This window comes from Platalea leucorodia (assembly GCF_965183815.1).
Source record: "Platalea leucorodia genome assembly, chromosome: 3".
Lineage (NCBI taxonomy): Eukaryota > Metazoa > Chordata > Aves > Pelecaniformes > Threskiornithidae > Platalea > Platalea leucorodia.
The window spans coordinates 24,800,130-24,826,575 of NC_138825.1; the positions used below are offsets into that span (position 1 = coordinate 24,800,130).

The 26,446-nt window shown below is 36.8% G+C and overlaps 1 protein-coding gene across 1 annotated transcript in view; it reads left to right on the forward strand.

Moving 5' to 3' along the window:
- USH2A (usherin) overlaps positions 1-26,446 on the forward strand; it is a gene marked incomplete at its 3' end in the record, with an annotated part of 389,347 nt that overhangs the window by 74,516 nt on the left and 288,385 nt on the right. The window contains exons 13-19 of the mRNA XM_082305924.1: positions 936-1,119; positions 6,259-6,422; positions 10,549-10,707; positions 15,074-15,568; positions 17,248-17,520; positions 19,022-19,179; positions 20,453-20,597. Coding sequence (XP_082162050.1) covers positions 936-1,119; positions 6,259-6,422; positions 10,549-10,707; positions 15,074-15,568; positions 17,248-17,520; positions 19,022-19,179; positions 20,453-20,597 — 1,578 coding nt within the window. The remainder of the gene's footprint in view (positions 1-935; positions 1,120-6,258; positions 6,423-10,548; positions 10,708-15,073; positions 15,569-17,247; positions 17,521-19,021; positions 19,180-20,452; positions 20,598-26,446) is intronic.

The window sequence follows — 26,446 nt, forward strand, 5'->3', positions numbered from 1 at the left end:
GTTTGAAATTTTAGGTGAGGCTATGAATAATGGGTAAGTTCTTCAATGACCAGATTAGATGTGTATAAACTCTATCTAACTGTATTTATCAGTAATGTGTTAGAGACTTGCATAGATGGAGATTGCTTGTGAGGGCAATAGAATGAAAGATAGTGTAGTAGAAGCATACTAAATATACTGTGCGGAAGGTGAAATTAATGCTCTAGTTCATAACTGGAAATAATACAGGAACAGAAGGATGGGATTCAGAATGAAAGATTTTTTTTTTATAGCAGATATGTAAATTCTTTTCATCACTTTATTAGTTTCTATAAAAGTATTTGTGTAGGATGCAAGCTATATGTTGAGGAGGAGTAAAATATAAATTTTACATAGACCTGGGAATGCTTATCAAATGGAGGTTTTTTTCTAAGAAACATCCTCAGGTTTCAAGGGTTAAGCCAAGCACTGGTTGAGAAAGATTAAAAGACTTTCTTAAGAAAAATATGTGTATTTCTTACATTTTGCAACTGGCCATTGTCAGAGATGAGACCCCAGACTAGAATGGATAAATGTCTGATCTTGTATGTTTTGTTTCTACTGCTTGTGGTGCATTCATTAGTACCTCTCATGTCCTTGGGTCTTTATTTTCCCCACAGACATGTTAATGTACTCCCCCTGTTTTGCATTTGCTCTGTCTAAAATAAAGTCTGAAGAGAGAGAATAAAAAATTGGAGTTGGCAACAGGAGGATGAATAATAGCTTTACAAAGTGCCAATGAGAAGATTTAGAAGCTCAGCTCTGCAGGAGGACTGTATTGCTTTATTTGAGTTGATGTGTCTGTTACCTAAGGTTTAGTTCTGTTGTTTCATCCCCTATTATACACAAGTTAATAATAATCTTACCGTGTTCACTTTTTGCATATTGTCTGTTTTCAAAATCCCTTTCTTTTCCAGGTTTTTATTTTTCTCCATCCAGTGTCACTGGCTGTCTGCCATGCCTGTGCCACGCAGCTGGTTCAATGAATCAGTTCTGTGATAAACTAACTGGCCAATGTAATTGCCAAGATGCCTCTGTAATGGGACAGACATGTGAACATTGCAAAGAACTTTATTTTGGATTTGACTCTGTCACGGGGAGGTGAGTGTTTCTTTTTTACAGGTCGCTTATAACCTTCTTGTTACGTTTTTCTCATAGTAGCTCATTCAAAGGTCTAGTGACAATGGAAAGATGTGCTCTAGTTACATTAATCCTTCTTTGAATTCACGGGTGCGCTCTAATTTGTGTGTGCTACGTTATACAACCCTCTGTGCTCCCATGAGCTGAAGGAAATTGAAGTTTTGCCACAGACTTAAGTAGAAACAACGTGAAAACTGTATAAAGGTAACGTTATCTAATGTTATAGCTATTTGGCAATTGTTTCTCTAGATTTCCTCTACATCTTCAGTAAGGTGTGTTGGTTTCTGAGGTGTTAATCATTGACTATTAAAATACAGGTAATGTGCCGTTCTTATAACCAGGGAATGCTTTTGAAGATTTCAGGAAGACATTTTAATGGGAAAAAAAATGTGAGAAATTAGGTATCCCTGTCTTTCCAAATTTCTTTTAGCAGCAGCATTTGAAATACTTACAGCACCTTTCCTCTTAAAAATCTGTTTTTTCTGAAGCAGTGTATTCTTTTTCAGCATTTAGTTATGTGCCACAGGGTAAATTGTTTATCTAATGTAGCCTGAGGCCTCTAGGTACACTGAAAGTATATAGATATATTCCCTAGAACGTAAGGGGAAAAACGTATCTATAGGTAGTACATTGTTATTCCAACTATTGCTCTATCTTTGTTTCCCAGGATCATCTTTCTTGCTTAATCCCCACAATCTCAATTTCCTTTTAAATATTGTCCAGAAAGATTGCACAGCTCTAATGCTATCATATTTTCATGCAGACTGATGGTGTTAAATTGTTTTGTTATATTTAATATTTTTGCCTTTTAAAAAAAAACAACAAAACAACCCACAGGCAGAAGCAAATCTGTACAACATTCCCCTCCCCGTGTGGGGGAGACATGCTTTTAGGCAGTGATTATCAGTGTCGTCTTGCATATACTTGACATTATTCTGCAGATTTTTCACTTTAACTTTTATGTTACTGTCACTCATTAGGAGATTTTAAAAATTATTTTTCACTGGTGCGGGTCACAGAGGCATCTGCTAATGGCCATAAAGTAATCTGTAGGAAAAAGGACTTCCTATTTTCACTTCCTGTCATTTCTAATGATAAGGAATAAAATCTGTGTAATATTAAAGTTCCCTTTTAAATATATTTTCCTTATTATTAATGGTCTTTTTAGTTACTTGGAATAGATTCCAGCCCCCCCCCTCGCCTCAGTTGTAGCAGGTGATGTAGAGGTTTATGTCTGTGTTAAGCAATAGCTCTCCTGAACTAGATATTGGCCTCCAATTACTTGCATTTTGATCTGTCTTCTGAAATTCAAAATGTGGAAATGCTTAGAATTATCTAGATCCAGATCGTGTAAAGATAGAAAGTTTTTACAGTTCTGGAATTTGAATCAGAGTTGGCTTTAATGCCTTAATACTACTTAATCCTCATGACAGTATTGAAGACTGCTCCCGTAGTACATTAACATGATTAACTTGTGTTGCATATGCTTGGCTTCCTTTTGGTTAGCATCGACTCAGGCAGCGTACCTCTGTTCCTCAGGCAGAAACGTTTATCCACTGAAAATGATAATCCAAGTCCTTATTTGTTAATCTATTTTAATCCATTTCTTTAACTGTTAATATTTTCTTAAAAAGAGTAATGTGCTTTTTCTTTCTTTGTAAAGTTGCAAAGTCATTTAAACCATCCTTGCTCCAAGTCTCTTTTAAGGACTGCGTGATTACAGATTGAGAAGGATATGAGCTGTCTGTCGTGGCAAAGACATATCTGTCTTGGCACAATAGCAGAAAGAAGCAAAAATTGTGACACACAGAGACTGTGAGGCTTTAAAATTCTCCCACTCTCAGAGGAATGTATATGTGAGCTGATTTACTTTCTGATGTTTTTGAGACAAAACAGGAACTCCATATTTCTTAATGTATTTCAGCTTGCAAAGCAGGAGAATTTCCTTGGCAATTAAAGAATTGGAGATACTGGATGTTTGCAGTGGTCTGAACAGATCTGTAATGGTTGTGGGCATTGGTACACATTTGAAATGCTTTACCTCTGTGTTGTTTACTATAATGAACTGGTCAATGAACATCACAAATTGTTTATCTATATATATATATCTTGACAGATTACTGTTTATGAAATCCATTTAGCAAGTGAGGTTTTCCCATAAGGATGAAAAATGAAGATTTTAAACAGATTGCTGGAGAGGCTCTAACTGCACCTAGAGAGTCAATGTAATAAAGGTTTCTCTATATTAATATTACAAAAACCATTTATCCTCACAAAATCAATATTGCAATTCGTCTTGGCCTGACATTTCTCTTTCCACGTTTTAAAAGTCTGTTTTCCTTGATTATATATAATTCTGTTTTAATAAAACTCAAATATATTTGACTCAGAGTATCTTGAAGAAGTAGCATTAAACAGGAATGCTGAAAATATTTCTTACATGATTAAAAGTTTCAAACAATTAGTTATTTTTTTAAAAATCCTTAATTGACTGAATCCTTAGTCCTGACTGAAAAGCATAAACTATGCATAACAACAAAGCCAGTTCTAGTGTTCTACAGTGTAAGAAAATGATGCATGTGATTACACAAATATAACGTGTAATCCTGTGGAACAGAATACGATAACATGTATGCTGTTGCTTGAAGGATCTGGAGCCTAATTCAGTATAGGTGGAGGTAGGGAGCCTACATTTTTCATAGAAGAAAATGCAACTATTTCAAGCAGAAAGAAGCAGCCCCACCCTGCCAGGCACTGAAAACTGTTACTGTGACTGTACGTGTATGTGCGTTTCATTGTCTCGTGTGTGAATGATAATGAAAACTGGAATACTCAGGGGCTCCTTATTCATAAGAGGTGCAGTAATATACAGGAGAGTAAGAGAAACTTGACTTTTACTGTTTACCTACTGAGACACTTTTGTTAACACCCCCCCCCAAACTATATGTACTAAATATCATCATGTAATGAAATTATGAAGTAATAAAGTACTGTCTTACTGAGCAAATAATTCTGTCTTCATTTTTTTCTCTAAACCGTTTTTTTCAGTCATGACATTTAAACAGTCTAAACAAAACCTCTATTTGAAGGGGGATTTGGATGCACTGTCTACAGATGAAAAGACTCAATACAGTTTGAAAAAATTGCCCTTTTCTCTTCACTATAAAAGAGAGCAAACTACAGTATAGTGGTCTCCAAGAGAGAGTGTATTTTATTTATTCCCAAAAGGATATTAGTCCATAAAACAAATTTGCAGCTTATTTTGCAGCTTTAGCTTTTATCAGCCTCTTTAAGGGTGTTGAATGATTACCCAGGAGATCACACAGCACGAGCTGCTGTGGAGTAAAGAAACTCTAATACAGAGAGCTCTGTGATGGGCAGAAAATGTATGTGAAGAGTTTTCTTAAACTTGTTTAAAAATCTGTCACATTTAATGTCTATTTCACTGATTATTGACCTGAATTTTAGTGCCCTAATGTGAAAACAATTTCCACCCTCCCCTCCTCTCTCCCTTGCCTTAAAAATCCGATACCTAAAACATACTGAACTCACTTTTATTTCTGCCTTCATGTAGATAGGAAGAGGTAGACCAAGGTGATGGTGATGACTGGAAAAATGGCAAAGTAACTTGTGTAAAGGCACCATCACCTCTTTCCTTGGATCTGGTGAAACTGGCCAAGGAAAGATCAGCCAAATATAAATCAACAACTCTTGTCTAGTCTTAGGGTTAGCAGAGCAAAGGGGACGTGGCATGACTGTCTCTCCCTTGGACTTCTCCAAGGTCTTTTTGCTGCTTCATCATCTTGGGACCTGGCATCTGGAGTAATTTAAGATTCCCTCTAGGCTGATGTTGCTTATGCCTGAGAATGGGACTTTTCCAGCTCAGGTCAAGGGGAGTGATGTGTAGATTTCCCAGTATGTTTTAGCTGCGCTGTACAGTCCCACATTTCTCCCAGTCCATGTGTTCTCAAAATTCTTAGTCTGCAGCAATTAAAATATAGTGAAATTAGAATCTAAAGTACGAAGTTTTGTTTGCCATTGTTGACTTTGTTACGACTAATAATGGCAGTCTGTATTGCAATGGGTAGCATAACAATATTTGCAGTAAGGAAAAATTGCTGTGCTTAACTTCTGAGATGCTCCGAGTCTTTCAATATTTGCATAATCTGACATTGGTACTCCTGCTATAAATGAATGCCAGTGGGGAAATAGTATATTCAGTGAAAAACAAGTTGATCATGAGAGTTTTTACATGCAAAAGCCAAAGCATAATTTAATCCTGAAAGTACTCTACTGATGCCAGAGAGATTTACAGAATTGAAATGTGGCATTTGTGCGATACCAATGCTTTTAATTTTTTTGTTCTTTTTAATTAAAAAATAATTTAATTTACACATTTAATTAAATATTCTTTTTAGTTATTTTCAATTTTGTCCATCGGGCTGCAAAGAAAATGTGCTTTCTGTTGTAATGTTCATATTTCTGCTACTTTGTTTCCTTTCATTGTTTTAATCTGAGGGTTTTTCCTCCCAATTTTTGTCTACATTCATTCTCCTTTATTCATAGCATGTTGCTTTTTTTTTTTCAACTCCAAGTTGCCTTTGTGGACAAGAAATTATTAATTGATTTCTTTTTCAACAAAAGCCTAGTTTCCTTTAAGTTGGAAGGTTGCATGTTTTGTGCAGAAACCTATGAAACTGGTTACACATGTTCCACTGAACTCTACAGCTCTGCAAGAAAGGTGGTGTGAGTAAGTGTTGTAGGACTGAGTGCATAATGTGGTTATTACCAAATATTATTATCCTTTTTGTGTGTGGATCAATATATATAAAAGCTCTTTAATTCTAAGCAGTTTTTATCTAAATTAGAATATTATTCTGACATTGAGATTTTAATGTTTATTTTTATAATGGGCACCTTTTTTGTAAGTTACTGGGTTTTTTGGTCAGGCAAATAGATTTTTCTACCGTGTCTCAGGCTACTGAACTGTTTATGATTTTTTAATTATGTTACCCAAGAATCTTTTAAACAAAACCCTACTGTGCTTAACTGGAGCGTTAATGTGTTTTGCCCACTTCCTTGGTTTGTTTTTGTTTATAGATGTCAGCACTGTAATTGTCATCCTGCAGGAGCCATTAATGGGACTTGTCATCTTGTTACTGGACAGTGTGTTTGTAAACAATTTGTAACTGGCTTGAAATGTGACAACTGTGTTCCTGATGCTAGTAATTTGGATGTCCACAACCTATTTGGCTGCAGTAAAAGTAAGTGGATGCTAGGTCTTAAAAGCATGTCTTTCAAATTAATGGGTTTTTTTAATTGATTTAGTGAGTATTAAATTAGGTCACCAGTACTAAAACTGGCTTTGGCTTTTCCCCCCCCATATTTCTGGTCCCTGAAGTTTGGGTGATTTTTCAGTGTGAGTATCTTAGGAGTGTTTTCCAGAGAGATGTACAGAATCCTTCATGTCATACGCGCAGCTTACGCTTGCAATCTAACCGAGGGGAGAAGTAATGGCCCACAGTTCCTTGCACTCCCCACCATGTTCTTTGTAGTGACCAGTGTAGAGTTCACCTTTTAGTCGCACGAATGCAGCAGTATTTGTACAACTGACAGCTTAGCCCCCTTTCCTGCCATTGTCAGGAGGCAGAAAACCTGTCTTGAGAAGGTCTGAAGAATAGAAGGTCTGTTGAAGACCTGCTCCTGGTGATTAATTCAAAATCTGCTCCTCAGTGCAGCGTAGCTTTGCCTCTTTCCTCCTGGGGCTTTTTTTCAGTCAGTTTGGGAAAATATGTGATGTGGTGTAACAGAGTCCTAAATTAATGTGTGTGAGGTGGGACTAGTGCTATGTTGATGGTCCGATCATAAATTGTAATGAAACACATTGCAATGGAACATCTGCACTTCTACCCTTGCAATAAGTCTGAATATGAAGAGATGGTGCATTTTCAGCCTTTGTTTGTGTCATAAGTAATGAAAATTAAATGTTCAGATTTGCTCACCAGTGCACAGTCTCTAAGCTGGCAGGGATTTTAAAGGAGAGGAAAAATATTATGTGTAATAAGAAAATTAAATTTTTAAGCTGCCTTCAATTCAATGTTCAGAAACTGGCTTTGAGGACATCATACCATGCAATGCCACATTGCGTGGGTAGGCCCTCAGCTAATTCTGAAGAAGTTGCGTTACATTTTTGTGACATACCTTACTGTTGTACACAGTTAACACGCCAGTCTTGGAAGTCATGTAACCAGTTACTGAGGTACTCTGCAGATGCTAATTGGTGATTTCTGTCAGCAGGCCTAATTAATAATGGCCAGACTGGTCCTACTGTGAGAGTTAGCTCAGGTAGCCATGGGTAATGCAACAACAGGGTTAGACATCCCCAAGTGACCTCTGGAGTATGTTTCTGAATCCTCCTTCAACAAAATATTTCTTTGTATATTTTGCATGGGTATTTTTATATGACATTCTTCATTGGAATGTGCCCACACTGTATAGATTTGAAGCAGGGCTGTACATGCACGAAGAGTTCGTTTACAAGGACAGACAGCTCTCACTTTGATTCCAGTTTGTATTTCATTGTAAATCGATTTAAATTTCAAACAATATGCATTGCAGAATGCACAGTGCTATAAATGGGATAGAACGAAGAGACTGTTTTGTTTCCAAAGATGATTTTTTTCTCCAAGTTTAGAAGTGCTTAGATACAGTTTTGTTTTTTTTTCCTCATACTCTTCTGTAGAAGGCATAGTATCTATTCGTTGTGCAGATAGTTGATTGGCTTTTTGTTTCTTTAAAAAATGTAGGATGTTTCAACTGAATGTATAATAATAATAATACATGGCACTTTTATGATGCTGTTCATCTTCAAAGTGCTTTGCAAACATAAACCAACCTACTTATTTATGTTGGGATATACATTGGATAAAGGTCAATGGCAATTCAACTCTAAAATTGATTAATAATAATATGACATAGATAAATAATATCATAGATTTTAGAAAAAAAACCACATCAGGCAGTATTCTAAATGACAAGCGGAGTCCTCTTCTGGACATAAATGATATAGCAATTGCAGTCCTTTGGTTATTTGTACCAAAATATTTTAACTTGTTGCACAGATATGGAGCTTTGCCTAGCTTGATATTTGTGGTTATTTTCATTGCAGAACAGTATTTTGTGACACATACCCTCACTGGTTATGTGTCTTTGCCAAGGGAAGCAAACCTAAGTTGCTGTCACTGTCCAACTAACATTCTTTAAGCAAAAGACCTATTTTCATTTTTTTCTGACCAACAATATCTTAGATGCTTCATAAAAAATCTGAAATACAGTACTTTGCTTACACATCTAAAATGCAAAACAGCAAACACGTGGGAGCAATATGCAATAGTGTGAGACAGAGAATGGAGAATGAAGGTTATGCCAGTAAATTTCTGATTGCTCAGGTCTTATAAGCATGTATTACATAGAGAGAAACTTTCAAAAATGCCAAAGGGATTTAGGAGTACTTATTTCCTTTGATTCTCAAGCTTTATTCCTGTAGACACTTTAGCATACATTCGCTTCCTAACTCAGCTGAACTCAAAAACGCTAGATTGGCAGTAAAACAACCAATGTTTTCTAATGGGAGATGATGATTGTGTTCAATCCAATGAATTCTAGAAATGTTTTCTGCTATTTCTTGGCTGAGAGACTGCAGTAGGAGCAGGGCTTTTCATTATCTTGCTCTAAATAAAGAGCTTCAACTCACATTTTAGATTTGTATTAAAAACCCATATGCAATGTGACCCACTGATGTTGACATAAGTCTCTACATCTATCACTTGTGTGGCTTGAGGTCCTCATGTTGCTTTCTGTCTGCAACTTTGCTCTTTGCTTCTTGTCTCCTGTTAGCTTGGCTGAACAGATTTTGATCATTAACTTTCGGTGAATTGTGTATATTAAGCAAATATCCATGTAATGGAGATGATAGTTTATAAACAGAAGGAGAAAAAATTAATGAAAAGTCACATGTTTCTCATGTTAATATTTTCCTATAATGCTTAATGTAAGGGCGAAAAGCTTATTGGGTGGTTCTGGATCCAGCTCCTGGTAGCTTACTCCCTGTGCTGATTTCTGTACTGCCCTCGGCTATTCTCGTTCCTGGAGCAAAATGTTTTCCTCTAGAGCCATGCTCTCCTGGTTTTCCCTCCCTTGGTAAAGAGGGTAGGGAATGGCACAGTCTGCCTTTAAGTCAAGCTATAGCAATTACTAGCTGCCAAAACAGACCAGTCTTGTTCTGTGCTATATAAACTGAGGGTCAGAGAGGGTATACTGAGGGTCAGAGTAGTGCTTTCCTTAGTACAACAGGCTGGCTGGAGATCTCATAGCAGGATCTGGACTCATGCTCTGACTTGAATAATAACATAAATATAGAAGCATTTAGGTTGGAAAAGACCCTTAGGATCATCGAGTCCAACCGTAAAACCATATGTGTATGTGGACATGTGTGTATGTATGTATATGTGCATATCTATGCATATAAAGTTTAATTTCTGAGTAATAGCCATTATCTTAGAAAGGACCATGATGATACAGTTGGATTACAGAAGAGACATGGGAGGGACTTTGACTGCTCTTTCTGAAAATGTGAGACTTTTGGCTTGTGAACTTCAGGTTTGTTTTTCTCTTTATTGATACTAGTGCAATTAAGTAGCACATTTTCCAAAGATAATGGAGGTGATAGAGTAGTATTTTGCTAAATAAGAATCTCAAACTGATTTCTTAAAATGTTAGACACCTTGCTCTCATTGATTTAAGTTTCATTGGAAACAAATGGAAGGGAATTGCCTAAATAACCTTCAAAATTTGCCTCTTCATGTGTTTTGTCATTTAATTAAGTAGGCTTATTGTAACACTTCAGTAAAACTTGTAGTTAGTTGGACTTTCCAGTTCTGTTCTAATAGAGGAAGTTATGCCTGGCCTATGCTAAAATGGAATGAATCCTCTGGAAAAATAAATTATAATTGAACTATAGACTTCGCTAATATGACCAGATAAACTTGTTCCCGTTTTATAGAGGTCTTGAAATACATTAAAAAAAAAAACCAAGAAAGTGTTTGGAAAACTGTGGTGTACTTACTTTAATTTGGGGGGGATAGGGGGATTAAGTTTATTTGTCATTTGTTTAAATGTATAAATTTGTTTCATGTACTTGGATAAAAAGCTTTGTTGGAGAGCATTTGGATGGATCAGTTTAGTCTATTAATGTCTTGCCTGAGTGACTGTATGTTTATTTGATGGGTTTTCTTTGAAGAAGATTTAGCAGTTTCTTTGCATTTTTATTTAAATTTGTGTGATTATTGATTACCTTCATTTTTACATCCTCTGTTTTTGTGTATGTGTTAGCTCCGTTCCAGCAACCTCCTCCCATAGGAGAAGTTCTCAATTCCTCTGTTATCAGTCTTTCGTGGAGTTCCCCCGACTCTCCAAATTCGAACAGGCTTACTTACCAGCTGTATAGGGATGAGGCTGAAATTTATACAACTGAAGACTACTACCCTTATAGTGAGTATTTATAGGAAGATGACATCAGAGATTTTGTGTTTATATGTGCGTGTACATATCTATATATATGTGCAATTTTTCTTAATTATTTCTTGTTTCTGTCATTATCATTCGCTGTGATTTTGAATACATTATTCTGTTTTCCTTTGGTGAGTTACTGTTCTGTGTTATTATTTTTGTTTGAAAGAAATGAATACTCCAGTCTAAAATCTGGCAAACTGAGTCACCCAAAATAGCTGATAATTTTTTACTTTTTAATCTGAAAAACTTTAATTGACTCACCAAAAGCATTCCCTGCAGATATACATGGGCTCCAAAATCTAAAAGAGGCAAAGTCGCAGAGAAAGAATTGGGGTGAATGGAAGAGACCATAATGTGCTTAAACTCGCTTTTTTCATCTTCCCGGTTTTAAACTGTTAACAGATTAGGAGAGCTTTTTGTGGTCTCTAACTTTTAGCACCTTCTGTTAAGCTATCAGTGTATCTCCTGATTTGCCTTTAGCAGCACCACTTCTCTCATGCTGAGGCTTGCAAAGGGACCCTCAGAAGGCAGTCCTCAAGGATTCGACACTGTCCTAGCTGGAAGCGCCATTTTATGCTATTATTGATCCTCTTATCAAAGAAAAGGAGATGCATTTGGTTACTGTTTTTTATGTATATATGCCACACAAGTGGTTTTTGTTAAAGAAAACAGGTGTGGTGTAATGCCACTAAGGTCTGATTTCTGTTCTAGCAGCTTCTTTAGTTGGTTGCATTTCCGTACCAATGCAGCATTAATATTTTGCAGAAGTTGAGTCTTTCTAATTATTGGCATGTACCCTGGAGGAAAAAAAAAAGACTATTATTCAGTGGAAGTACAGATCCTTTGGACTGCACCTAACATTATTATGTTCTGGTGCGTGCTGCTGTGTTACAGTTGATCGATTACTCTGAGGCTTATGTTGTGAATTTGGACACTCCACAGTACATACCATGAGGAAAGGTACGCAACCCCATGTAAGCATGGGATTAAGTTATTGAGGGGAGAGAAAGAAACATTACAAAAAAGCTGAGAGTGCTAATAGAAGATATTCCAATTCCTTAATTTGGTTTAAAAGCCTAACTTTAGTAAAAATACGAATTAATTTCAAAAGAAAAGCTATTAGACTTTTGTTGTCATAAATTTGTGCTCTGTAATGTACTTGAACCTGAGTGCATTGTTGAGGAAGTTATTTCATGACTGTACCTACACACTTGGTAGAGAGTGAAAAATTCTGGAGGTATTTAGCTGTATAATGAGACATTAGCATGTTTCTATTTAACAAAACATTATTTTGTAAAAACATAGATTTGGTTTCAAAAGACATTTTTGACATTTCCTGCAGTCCCCCTAATTAATGTTGTGAACTCATCTACTGGTGTTTGAATATCAAGAATATGTTGTTAATGCTGTCAGAACTTTGGATAATGTTACTTTTTTCTCAGTATAGTGTGGAATTTGTAATGCTTATGAAATACCCCAAGAGTGCAACTGGATGAACATTATCTTATGACTAAATGAGAGTTTTATAGAAACATTGAACTTCCCAAGGAAAATTAAGAATAATCTTCTAAATCGGCCTGGTGATCTGGCTGATAGTATTGCAGGCTGCCCAATTAAAACAATGTTTCCTTAACTGCTCTGGGAAACCAGAGGCTCAGGAGATATGAATCCTTGTCTTGAGGATAAAATGAAATACTTGCTCTAAAATGTGAAAAAAAAACATCAAAGGTTACTTGCTATTCTAACTCCAAATCATGTTGGTTCCAATTATTTATAAATGTAGCTAAATACATGGTGGAGTTGTCCGCTGAGGAATGTAGAACCTTCTACCTTTTGACTTTATCCAATTTTATCTTGCTTATATTCCTATTGAAATAAAGTTACCATCTGGTGATCAGGTGTTCATCGACACTGAATGAACTTTCTCATAATGTTGAGATGGTGCTGGTTACTTTTCTGGCAGACAATATCAGCATTCTCAGTGATCTGCCTCTTCTGATTCCTGTACTTGAAAAGGGGAAAGTGATGTGCTTGCTGTCGACATTAGACCTGGGGCCCTAGAGTCTGGGTTGGCCCTAGAGTCCGGGTCCTTTCCAGAGGCTGGTTTTTGTGGGTTGGTTCATTGTAGAGCTAGGGTGGTGTTGGTGCAGTTGTTTCTAGAGCAGGTATGAATTCTGGAGTTGGTGGTTTGGTAGGAAGGCAGTTCTAGATCAGGTTCTAGCTCACCTGTTGGTTCCAGAGCGGGTTCTCGCTTGCTTGTTGGCTCTAGTTCACCTTCTAGCACACATCTTAGCTCACTTGTTGGTTCTAGATTGGGTTCCAGTTCACCTGCTGGTTCCAGAGCAGGATCATAGTTTAGCTCACTTCTTGGTTCAGGACCACGTGTTGGTTCAGGACTGCTGCTTGGTTTGGGACTGCTTCGTGGTTCCAGAGCAGGTTTTCACTTGTTTGTTGGTTCCAGAGCAGGTTCTAACTTGATGGTTCCAGATTGTGTTCTGCTTCACTTGTTGGTTCTAGAGAATGTTCTAGCTTCCTTGTTGGGTCTAGATCAGGTTCCAGGTCAGCATGTGGTTCTAGAGAAGGGTTGGGTTCCGAGGGGGGGAGGTCCTAGAATCTAGTTCAGGGGGTACTCCTGTTTTGTCATCTCACAAGGATTTGTGGTACTTGCTGCTGATGATAGCAGTCTTGCTGGGCTTTTTCTTCCTTTTTTTTTTTTTTTTTTCTTGTGTGCTCTCTTTCTTCTTTGTGGCTCTTTTGAGTTGAAGGCCCATAGGATGGGGATCCTATCATCCTATAAAGTGCAGCTCTCCCAAGTTTCTAGCACGCTGACTCTTGCTGCCTCAGTGGTCATTCTTTTCTCTGGAGACAAAATCGGAAACTGGATACATGTCAAGGTCCTTATTGCCGCTGACCTTCACAGCAACTGGTTGCCATGCTCCTGCTCCGAGTATTCTTGCCAGCCTGTCTAAGAGTCTTGTCTAACACTTGTTGAATTGGTTTTGGTACTGCACTCTTTCACCCAGAAGCACTTCAGCCAGAGAAGGTGCGTCCATGCAGCTCAGAAAGGGGTCAACAATTCTACAGTACACTCGAGTACTTGCACCCACAGTTGTGAATGACATGCTAGCCCAAAGGCTGAAAAAGAAACAGCTGAATCTCGCCAGCAAGACTGAAATCTGCATCACTTGCCCGCATGCTACTAATGCACAAGAATGTCGCAATAACCACTGCGGCCGCTGGCAGAGGTGTTCTGCAACCTTGCCTGAAGTACAAGGGTTTGAAAGGCATGAAGATGAGATTACCTGGTCTCCTTATTGCTGGAGTCCACCGATAAGTTTGATTGCTATAGGTAGTTGAAGCGCTGTAAGCAATTGCTGGGCTGACACTGCTGCTTTTGTACTACAATGTCAAGGGTTGAATATCTAGCGATACTATATAATTTTGTGGTCCTCTTCTTTAATTTGTACTCAGGGCTGGCTTGCCAGTGCAGATGTACAGAGAGGACTTAGAAACAGCTGTGTCCTCCCTGTTTGCTTTGAAAAAGTTTAAGAGTATCTGTGCTCTGGCATATAATATATTACTCAATGTTCACTATTTCTTAAGGCAAAACAACGTATGGTGGTACAATTGTACATAAATTCATGTTGTGCTGTGATGATTAAGATGCGTAACTGCTTCTGGGGTATACCCAGGAGCTTTTCATGCTCGTGGCTGCTGAAAAGCCATCTGGAGTAATGGCAAGCAGGGGGTGAGGAAGGTAAATATAGCCTTTGGATATACCTTTTAAATAAGTATTTGCACTTCTGTTTCACTTTTCATCCAAGATCAAGTGCTTCACAAATGAACTATTAAGTGCTATTTTAGAAGTGAGAATGTGAAGGCACACAAAGGTGAAATATTTGGTCTTATGCAATGAAAGGAATCAAAAACAAAGGTGTGAAAATTTACAGAATGGTTTGGGTTTTTTTCTAAATCAGATCTGCTAATACGATGCTGATTTACATTTGAAATAGTTATTTCCAAGCAAAGGAGGAATAAGAAGATAATTGTATTAATGTTGTTCATGATTAAAGCAGGAACTAGAAGAAATTAAGTGGAAAAATTATTTCTCTAGTGATACCAACATGCAGTGGGAGATAATAAAGGGAAAAGGGGAGGGAGTTTTTCTCTGTTAAAAAAAAAAGTTGAGAAGGTAAAATGTTGATAATGATCTCAAGAAGAGCATGCAAATGGGCATAAATATCTTATGCCTTGGATTACGGCTGGAAAGACTTTAAGTATGCAAATTAAGATTATTTTTAATGTGTTAGACTGATACAATTTTCTTCTCACCTGTTTGTTTTAGGTGTTCAGACCTTCACCGATACCATGTTATCTCCATATACCTTCTATTCCTATTACGTCCAAGCCAGCAACGTTCATGGTTTTACAAGCAGTGCCTCAGTGACATACAGAACAAAATCTGGGACGCCTACAGGAAGCTTACATTTAAATCCTGTCTTTCCTGTTAGTCACCACTCCGTTTTACTTTACTGGACAAGCCTCTCCAATGACTCTGGGCCCATAGAGAAATACATTTTGACGTGTAATAGCTTGGCTGATCTTCAGCCTTGTGGCCAGTATGAAGGCTTAAAAACTTCAGCAATTATTTGGAATCTCATTCCATTTACAAAGTATATTTTTTCTGTGCAAGCTTGTACCAGTGGAGGCTGCTTAAAGAGCCAGCCAGTAACAGTAATTACTGCACAAGCTCCTCCAGAAGGGCTGTGCCCACCGATGATCGAAACTATCAGCTCTACAGAACTGGCTGTGGAATGGTCACCACCTGAGAAACCAAATGGTAGGACATTGTATTTACTTTTGTAAGTCAAAGATTTTGCAAAGAAAAAGCAGTTTTTTCTCAAATCTGGTTAGAATATCCTTATCCATGTGACATAAATTGAGAATGAAGTAAGGCATTGTCTTAATTTGTCTGTCTGCCACTAAACATATCCTCAGAGTCTGTTTTATTGTTTTGGAGTCCAGAACTCCAACTGAATGTGCTGGGTCCAGAATTTAGCCCTTAGTGGCATCTGCTGCAGCAAAAATCACATTTATAATTAAACATTTACAGTAAAATTAATTTTTTCCTAATTTGCCAGATCACCTAGTTCAGACAGATGTGGTGATATTGCCTTACAGAGAATAAATAAGCAGATAACAGTTATGGGGGAAAAAAAAATAATCTAAGAATTAACAGAGAAGTCTGTTTTTAGAACCATCCGTCATGTGTAGTAACTAATTCTATTACCAGTATAACTTTGTTAGGGATTAGGCAATTGCCAAGAGTTGCTGGTCTAACTTGCGTAATAATATTTTAGGGTTTTGAAACTGAGAAGGCAGCTGTTGTAGGATACTTCTGTGATGCCACAGATTTTACTTGTAAACACTTTATCTTTTAATATACGTGCGATGGAGCTTTGCGAGCTTGCACTTACATGCACAAATATTTGTGCATGAGAAAACAAGCATTTTGATCTGTTCACATGGTGGGTATCTCTGTACGGGGAGCTCAGTTTTCTCTTCGAACATCTTATTTGCTAGCTATTACCAGATTAGACAGGAAGAATGCCCACACAAGAATGCCTGCATGTATTTAGAGCGGCAGTTCCTGATACTTGCTGTTAGTACGTGTCCGTCAACCTGTGGTATATACTCTTCATAGTTTACTTCATAGCCATTGCATACATGTAATTGCCAGCATAGGCAGATTTAAGCAAAGCTCTTATTTCTTTTGATGTCTGGTCAGATTTCCTGGTCTTTCCAAAGGCAAAGAGAGAAGCTTTTTCTCCCAAGCCACCTCTCCAGTTCTGTGCATGAGTACAGCCCCAAATATATACATTATATGGTAATTAAGTATCTCCTGGCTTTGCTATGTCTCTCATCTTTTCTATTTGGGAAATCTCCAGTCAGCTTTTTTACGCTCTCTTCCTATAGTTAAACTGCTTCCACGATCCAAGCTAGATCATGTATCGCTTCATACCACAATACTGAAGGTTTTTTTTTTCCCAAAGTGGTGAGACCTTCCTGCATACGTAATAGGTTTACATTGATGGAAAACTGACATGTGCATACCTCCTATCCAGTAGTATGTTCTAAAAGGTTAGCATTAAACTGTCACTCAAAAAAAAAAAAAAAAAATCCTTTTGAAAATCAGCGGACTGAAGTAATTTCCAGTAACATTTGATCAGAACTTTAGGATATCGTCTTCCAGTGAGGATGGAAGAACTCATACTGTAATCCAGCCATTTGTTTTCAAATCCCACAATTGCATGGAGGGGAAAATAAACAATGTAATGCAAGAAATGCCAAAGTGAGCATTTGGATGAAAATAGCAGAAATGAGGAAAACTTATGCTATATTTTCTATGATGTTGATTGATTGATTGTTAGCTCATTGAATATATTGATGTTGATATTTTAGTAGAACTCTAGAAATCATTTAAATGCACTAATTTTTCTGGCTTGCTTTTTTCTCTAGGCATAATTATAAGATATGAACTTTACATGAGAAAAAAATTAAAACCAGCTGGGAACATTCTTCCTCCCGAAATTCGTGTTTTCCAAAGCAGTGGATGGCTCAGTCCTCAACCAGTTATGGAGTCTCCTAATGAAAATGCCCTGGCTCCACCGCAGACCAGTACCACAGTCACTGATCTGGAGCCATTCACAGAGTATGAATTTTATGTGCTAGCAGTAAACATGGCAGGTAGCATATCTTCAGACTGGATATCAGGACGAACAGGAGAGGCTGGTAAGTATTGGTTTGAATTTTTGTGATAAAAATGAAAGGAAAACCTAAATTAGAATGCATTCTTAATTTTTTTTCAGTAAAATGTGTCTAGAGATGATTCAAATAGGGACAAATTCTCATTTTTTAACTAATTACAGATAGGTCAGATTATCTCAGAACTTAGCATGTTAAGCAAAAACGTTTTCTTCACCATAAAATCATATTGTTGAAGAAAATAATCCCTGTCAATTAAGCCAAAATTTCAAAACTACAAGACTGCAAAAATCTACCAAGCAATGTTTGAATTCTCCACTATTTTCCCAGTTGTTATTTGTATGTTCTTTAACGAGAGAAAATATGAAAAAAGATTGGTTTTGTCACAAATGTATTAACAGCTGGTGTGAATCAGGAATGTTGTCCAAGAAGGTACGTATATTCAGGAAGGAGGTTCAAATGAGTTTTCCTGAACAGAGGCTTTGATTAGAACGCAATTTTTTTTTTTAAGAACTTGAGAGGGTTACCTTTTCTGGTGTATAGTGCTTAAAACTTCATATGCTTTTATGGATGCCAAGTGTCATAATAGGGACCATTTTTTCCAGAAGTTTAACCCATTCACAATGGCTCTTATTATGACCCTTCTCTTCAGATTTTCAAAAGGGCTTGCCACTTGGCATATTATTTGAAATAACAGCTATTTATTTCAATGCTTTCATTGGAAATTTAAGGTTTTTAGGCTGATAGACCCTATGTTTTGCAATTAAACATCTCCGTTACATCACTGATACTTTTGTTTGCTGTTAGCTTGAAAATCATGTCCTCAGTCATTTGCTCCTGCAAAACAGCAGGCTAAACTAATTCCCCTTTCAAAATGAGTCTTTGTGCTTATCTGTTCTTAAATACTAAACGTTATAAAAGTGTTAAATTATATTTGGGAAGAGGTCCATTAGTGTGGTTGTTTGTGCGCAGCAGAAGTGCCACGAGTTGGTATCCTATTATTACAGAGTAATCAGGTGGGGATTTAACTGCAGTGCAAACAATCCTTTTACAGATTTACTATGGAAGACAGGGGAACTGTTTTGTAAGAAGTGAGAGACATGTTAATTTCAAACTGGCCTAGCAAACAAAATTGCTTTTAAGATGCTGAAGTATTGAACATTTTTTGCTTTTATCAGTTTTTTCCCAGGTCGCATGAAGTTTTTCTTCAAGACTTTTTCATTTGTATGTACTTTCCTACCTGCTACAGGGGTTAGGACTTTAGTGCTGATTAGTATTTCTTTGAAGACATAGGCAGAGTTTTATTCTGCTTTCAGGGCCAGAGTAGAAAACAGCAGAATGATGGGTGAGCTACTTTTTATGTGCTATCAAAATAATCTGAAAATTCCAGTTAGACTTGAAAATGAGGTTAAAAAAGAAAAAGAAAAGACTGTCTGAAATGGCGTTTTACAAATATACAGTGAGAAAGCTTGCATTACGCACACTGCTCACTTATTTTATGAATGTTATTGTATTAATTTGATTTTAGCCCCAGTGTTCATGCCATCTCCATCAGTATTCCCTCTTTCACCATATTCCCTCAATGTGTCATGGGAAAAACCTGAAGATAATTTAACAAGAGGAGAAGTGATGGGATACAGCATCAGTTTGATGACAGAACAAAGGTTCTTGGCACCATTTTCCCAGGTATTATTGTTAGTTACATTAAGTTTTTCCTAACTGGTAATAATAAAATTGATAGTCTGGTGTCCTCCTTGACGTTGTGATGAATTGTTTCCTTAATTTGTTGTATATCCTCTGATCTAACTTTTTCACCTATTGGGTTGAGCGCTCTGTAATGTTATACACTACTCTCAGGTTTTAAGTTGTATTCCTGAGCTGACTTGTTTTCAGTAGTGGGTGAGATTCAAAATTAGGAGGGATGGGATTGAGCAACAATATTTAAATTGCCTTGTTCTTTGCATGTTCTGATTCTGTATTGTTGCTGTATTTCCCGATATGCTTAAAGCCATGTTATTTTGTAGGAATCTGCATTTTCATCAAGAAGGTGCCTGTCTGGCTTCCAGACAAAATCTTTGAAGTGGGGAAACCTGAAATAGCAGAAAACCAACTTTATATAAAGTCTAAATATGTGATTTTAAAATACTCTTGTAATTTTTGAGTGACTGGGTTTGGCAAATAAATACCATGGTAATAATCTAAAAGCTTAGGAATGAGGAAAGAAACACGATAGGTGATCAGAATGTGGGAGTGGATCTGGTGCTCTGACATTGTATTTCTCGTTTCAGAGCTGATTTTGTCTTTCAGTGGTACCACAGATGGGCCTCAGTTCACTTGTCTATGAAGTGGGGATACTATTGCTGCTGGGGCTGTTGTAACAATACATAAATGTAAATTGCTTCTTGTTACAGACTTGCAAGATTTTTCATCTAAGTAAACATCTGATAAAGAAGTTATCTAAAATATAACGGTTTATTCAGTTCCACTCTCACTGCTAGCTTAAAGTAATGATAAAGTAAAGCAGATTCAAATACCTGTAGGTATTAGTTATTCCCCTCCCTCTTAATGCGTGGTAATCATGTCACTCATTCAATGGTGGTCAGGTTTCACCACTTTAATAGTGTCATCTTCATCATCTGGATTGTAGCTGCACTGTTTGTAGTGATAACTGCACCACCACACAGTTTTATGAGGCAATAACTTTGTTTCCTCATTTATCCACTCAGGAACTGGCTTATTACCTCATAAAACAGTGTGATGTGAAGTATTATAATCTAAATCCTAGCTTGTTCAGATGCCCCAAAATAATCCTCTCCATTAGTTGGTCTTGCAGGCTTTTCCACATCTAAATGAAGGAATCTGTAAATTCAGAGACAAGTTTCTTATTAGTGAACATGTCGTCAATTAATAGGAATGAAAATATTATTAACCAACTGTTGTCTTCCAATCTGCTTTGCAGGTTTTACATATAGCTGAGGCTCATGAGCTATCCTACGTAGCGACGGGATTAAAACCTTACGGGACGTACAACTTTACTGTTACTCTCTGCAATCAAATTGGTTGTGTAACCAGTGAGCCAGGCAAGGGGCAAACCTTGGCAGCTGGTAAGGAAACAATCTGTATCAAAGTGCAAAGCTGGCACACAGTTTACTAATGAATACCATTAAGATGATCGTAGTTTGATGCGCAGTGACAGGGGTAGGTGTTGTATTAATACAAAGTGACTTGCTTAATTATTATTTGTGTATCTTGACAGATTAAAACCAAAATGTTTTCAATGAAGGTTTAAGGTACACTATTATGGCAATAGGATTTGCGTACTGCTCTCCCAATTGCAAGTTATGGATATGTATATTTTTGTTCCTGTTTATTTAAACGGTAACTGTACATGAATGTAGCTGAACCCGTTCATTCATTTATGATGCTGAGAAATTGTTGACTTGTTGTTGGGGTTTGTGTGTCATATTTGCATGACAGGGCATGTAAAATGCACGTGCTGTGCAATGCCTTGCTTAACCCATGAAGGAGGAGTCGCATGGTTTTTGTATTAAACTCTAACATATGTACATAGTGTATTTGTGTGTCTAAATTGGAAGTAATGTGTGTGCTTTGGGTCTGCTCTTTTGAAAATGTTTGTTTATTTAGCCCCTGAGATTTTGCTTTGTAGATGTGTATACTCACACTTTTCTACGGGAACAACGCTTAAGAAACTGCATATATGTGCTTGTGCACCTTAATAAATTTTCAGTCTTTGAGTTAATTTCAACCACATATGTCAGGGACTTCAAAGGTACTACCTTCCTATGAATTTAGGAGAAAATAAGCATCAGTACAGAACAGAGATGGAGAAAGCCTGTATTTACTTTGAAGACGACTGGCATGAACTCACTTCTTGGACATCAGAGGATCAAGAGGGTTTTGAGAGAGAAATTGTTAGGAAAAATCAGCTTCACAAGTCCCTTTATTCATGGAACGAGGTAGTTAGTACAGCTCTTTTATACTATAAATACAAGCTCAAAATCCATGCTATGTGATATAGTGGTGGTCACCTGCAGAGAGCTGACTGCTTAACATTGTGGTTTACTTTTGCATAGGCATTTAAAAACAAATTAATTACCTTCACAATATTAACATTTTCAGTTAAGCAATTAGTGGGGTTGTCACATGGATGTTGTGATGATCATCTTTGAAATTATGTAATTTGGTCTCCCGTAGGAAAAAAACTTGAAAATTTCTACGGTGCAGAATGTTTTCCTAGGCTCCCTGGGCTGTATTTGAGTTGCCTGAGTTCTGTCAAAGCTCCTCTGTGTAATCAACGAAGAGATATAGGAGCTTCCAGACAGGGAATAAGGAGTTGCCCGGAGCCAGTAAATAGGAAGCTTTATATACATGAACTGAAGTGGAATTTAAGCTGTTGGGACATTACCTCTAGTCTGTCTTCTGTTCTTCATCTGTCTGTCTAGTTAATTGCCTTTCCATTTGTTCTCAAGTGGAAGATAGATGATTTGTTCCTTGATTCACCATGTTGTCTTTGTGTTTCAGTGGGCAAAGATTGTTCTGTCGGTCTTCTCTCCTGCTGTATTGCTGATTTCAAAATTTATTTTGTTTCTTCATCCTACCACCTCTTAAAGTTTCAAGCTGGCCATGTGCAGAGCCTCCTACTTGTATGAGTATGACTTTATCCCATACCACACAGCCATGCAAGGAACAGCGTTCCAGTCTGTGCCGATAACCATGGAAACAAATATGGCCTAAACGGCACACCTTATTACTACAAATGATCCAACTTTGCATTTGTACATTTATTAAAAGATTCAGAAACAACAGCTTAGTTATGCTTGACAGCTTGTTTATGACCATCTCCTCCCTGGTTGTGTTAATACTTGGAGACCTATCACGTTAGAGAAGACAGGAGAATAGAAAATAGAATAACAGACACGTCCCCATTTATTAGCTGTTGTGGAGTGTAGCCTTTTCCTGCTTGCTGTTGTAAGCCTTGAAAGCAACAAATCATTTCTGTATCAGGTTCCTTTTATGTTTTTAAAGCATGTAAATGCAATGTCTTAAACTTTTACAAACTAAAGAGTAAAACCCTTAAATTTTGCACGCAATTTTATCTTCCTCCATTCACATTTTTCATTTCTGGAGAAAACTGTTTAATAATCTGCATCCAGTTTTTTTATGTGTGCATGTTCCATTTTGTGAAGTTCTGTAAAACTGTGTTTCCAAAGAAAATTTAAAAGAAACACTACTTATGTGATGACTCTTAGATCAAAGCGAGTTCAAAATTGGAACAAAGTTAGGAGAAACCGGTCCCCATCATTTGTAAAAAATAGATGATCAAGTCTTAGTCCATTAATATCCTTTTGTGTCACTGAATGATGCAAAATGAAATTAAAATTGCCTTTCTAGGACTGTTGAGGAGCTCTTGTTTCGTGAAGGAATGTCTCCCTGGCACAGAGACAGCCTCCCTGGCTGGATGCCAGTCCCCCTCCATGCACTGGCAAAGGGAGCTTTTTGGAGGAAGTCTCGACTGAAATGTGCTCCAGCATGATGGTCCCCTTGCATCGTAATACAATCCAGGAGCTTTGAATTGTGTTCCAAGTTGGGCTAGAGGTTATACTAAATTAGACTAATTCTTCTCCTCTGATCCTGAGGAAGGTAATGGAAAACCATCTCTACTCCGTCCATGTGTGGAGTACACTGATTTATCACATGGAGCATTTAAATCAATGCGTACCTTGATGACTGTGATTTTGGCGTGATGTATATTAGCAAGGGGCTTGCTTTTGGAATTGCCAATGTCTTCCAGAATTTGCCGCTAGAACTCTCAAATAATTTTTAAGCTTTGTTCATATCCAGTAGGTCAATTTGAAGACTAGCTACAAAAAAAAAGATACTCTTCAAAATCTATCCTTCTTTTTCTCCGGTAATGTGGTTTTTTTATATGGCATAACACAGCAAATAAAAACAAGGGCAGAAACAAGGGAGTGAAATCATTAGAAACAAAAATGCTGAGGAAGAAAAGTAAGAGGTTTTGAGAGAGGATTTAAAAGACAAAGAAAAGAGACTTCTGCAGACAGAGGCAGAATTTAGGGGTACGACCAAAGGGAGCAGAAGTCTCAGAAACAGTCTGCTGATCTTTCAATGAGAAGTCTTTTGGGGTATAACTTAAAATTGGTTAAAATAATCCAGAAGCAAACCTAACAAGTAGATCCCTTCTAACCTGGTTCGGTAGAGGCATCCGTACCGGGGATATCTCATGAGTAGCTTTGCAGGAGGAGAGTGAAAGAAAACTAAAATCAGCCATATGTCCTTGCGTCTGTCAGACTGGCAAAAATCTCCTCCTCACCAATATATACACCCACAATATTTGCAAATGGTAATAAAAGACGACAATTAAGCCAGAAGAATGTGAGGAGAGAGAGTGGGGAAGCAAACACAATAGAATTAATAAGAATTGAGTTATTTTATAAAAAGCTGATTGGAGGCTGTCACAAATGCATATGAAACCAGGAAGAAGAATAGATGTGATAAATAAAAGATCTTGCACAGGTATGCCTGATGTGTGACCAGCTCTGAGAATGGTAAAAAGTGTTGGAAGATCAATGTTACATGGTAATGCAGTATTGGGATGAAAGATCAAAACAAGCATGTCAAGGTAATGGGAGAAGAGAATTAACCTATGTCTGTTACTCAAAGAGAAGGTGACTGGAGAGAAATATAACCTCAATTTGGTATGTTCAGATAGAAATACACAGATAGTTGGCTTTTAAAGACTCAAATAATTAAAAAGTGTTTCATACTTTTTCAGTCAGTATTTTAAACGTCAGACTAAGGATGTGCATTCCACAATCCGTGTGGTATTTTAAATACTCTTTAATGCGCTGCAATATTGTGCATATGCTATTGAAAGCCTTGGCTGATAGATGATGAAAGTTCATTTTTAATACTTTGTTTGAAACTTTGAAATCCAATTTGAGCTTCATTTTTTTGTCTTTGCTACCCCAAGATCATCAAGTAGAATTGCGTGTATGTAACTGAAAGCAATACTGGACAGTAATTATACATTTTTCCTCTCAACACCTAGAGCCATATTTTACTTTATTCCTTTCTCCAGGTTCTGCTGATTTTTAAATTCCTGTTTATTTTTGAGAACGGCATTCAGCCTGTTATTGTTACCAGGTCTCAGGCTATTTTTTTATTTTTCAAAAGTGCTTTTTGCTCCGTGGTTTTGTCTTGTGTAGAATTCTGAGCTGGTACCTTGGAATCTACAGAACTGTATTAGCTGGTACCAGCAAAAGACCTGTTCCCTTAAAAGTGATTTTTTGACAACGTGTTTGCATAAAACTATTAATTACTTGCATTATTCTTTGCAGCGTGTCTACCAAGACACAACATGCACGTTTTTCCACATTTTTCAGTCAGGCAGAGAAGCATCTTTTTTTTTTCTTTTTTTCTTTTTTTCTTTTTTTCTTTTTTTCTTTTTTTCTTTTTTTCTTTTTTTCTTTTTTCTTTTTTTCTTTTTTTCTTTTTTCTTTTTTCTTTTTTCTTTTTTCTTTTTTCTTTTTTCTTTTTTCTTTTTTTCTTTTTTTCTTTTTTTCTTTTTTCTTTTTTCTTTTTTCTTTTTTCTTTTTTCTTTTTTCTTTTTTCTTTTTTCTTTTTTCTTTTTTCTTTTTTCTTTTTTCTTTTTTCTTTTTTCTTTTTTCTTTTTTCTTTTTTCTTTTTTCTTTTTTCTTTTTTCTTTTTTTCTTTTTTTCTTTTTTTCTTTTTTTCTTTTTTTCTTTTTTTCTTTTTTTCTTTTTTTCTTTTTTTCTTTTTTTCTTTTTTTCTTTTTTTTTTTCCCCCAGCAATTTCTGACATTTCAACAGGATGGAATTAGCCATGTGAGTGCTTGGACTAGTACAATTGCTTGTCCTACCCCCCTCAAATCAGATAGTCAAAGGGTGCCTTAAACAATCTATACAGCTATGTTTCATTAACTACTGTGTGACTGAGCTTATTTCTTGTAATTAAGTTCGTCTTTCCTTTGCCCTTCTTAATTTTTTTTTTTAAACTTCATTTAAAAAGCATTTTTTAAGAGACACCAAAGTATGGCTTTGTGATTGCTGCCATTTACCCCAGCACATTGTATTCCTGATCCTTTGCTTTTGATGGCAATTACAGGGTTCAGGAGCTAATTTGTAGAAGAGATTCTTCCAGCACCAGCTGCATCTGGCTTCTTGGCAGACTTCTCAAACAGTTGTATTGGTGGCTTTGGAGTTGCCTCTGGGTTTGCTGGGGTAATGATGCTGATGGGCTTTTTGGGCTGTCTTACACTCCTTGATGTCATTTTCTTTTTGATTACCCTTTTAATCTGAGTAATTTGTCCATTTTTTTCCATTCATGAATAAGGTCCGGTGCAAGCCCTTTTCAAAAAGCCTCAACCCATTTGTCATGGCAATACAGCATTTGTTTATGCCTGTCATAGACTGCTTTTCTACCAAATGCTATGCCTCAATTTTAAAATCAAAAATACCCGTTAAGCAGGTAATAAGTAGTGTATATTTTCCTTTGTTACAGAAGAGAAATACGAGGGCCATTTGCTGCTGGTCTGAAAACACAGATTGTTTTGCATGCATGTACATAAGTCTCTTCATTGTGAATAGGACCCAAAGTGATTAAACAAGCACTCTTAATATGTTAATTTATAATTTTAATTACAACAATCTTGTATATATAGTCATTAGTGAATACTAATATAAATATTTTTCTACCTTTTTATTCATAATGCATAAACCAATCATCCAGTTACTTCTCGGCAGTTGCCTGTTTCCGTTTCATAATACAATCTTTGTTCTTAGTTATGAATGCATTTTGTTCATTCCTGTCTTGAATAATCCCTCATTAAGCTAGTCACTTTCTGCTCCATGCTAAAAAGGAAAAATTATCATGCAAATGTGGCATGCCATAT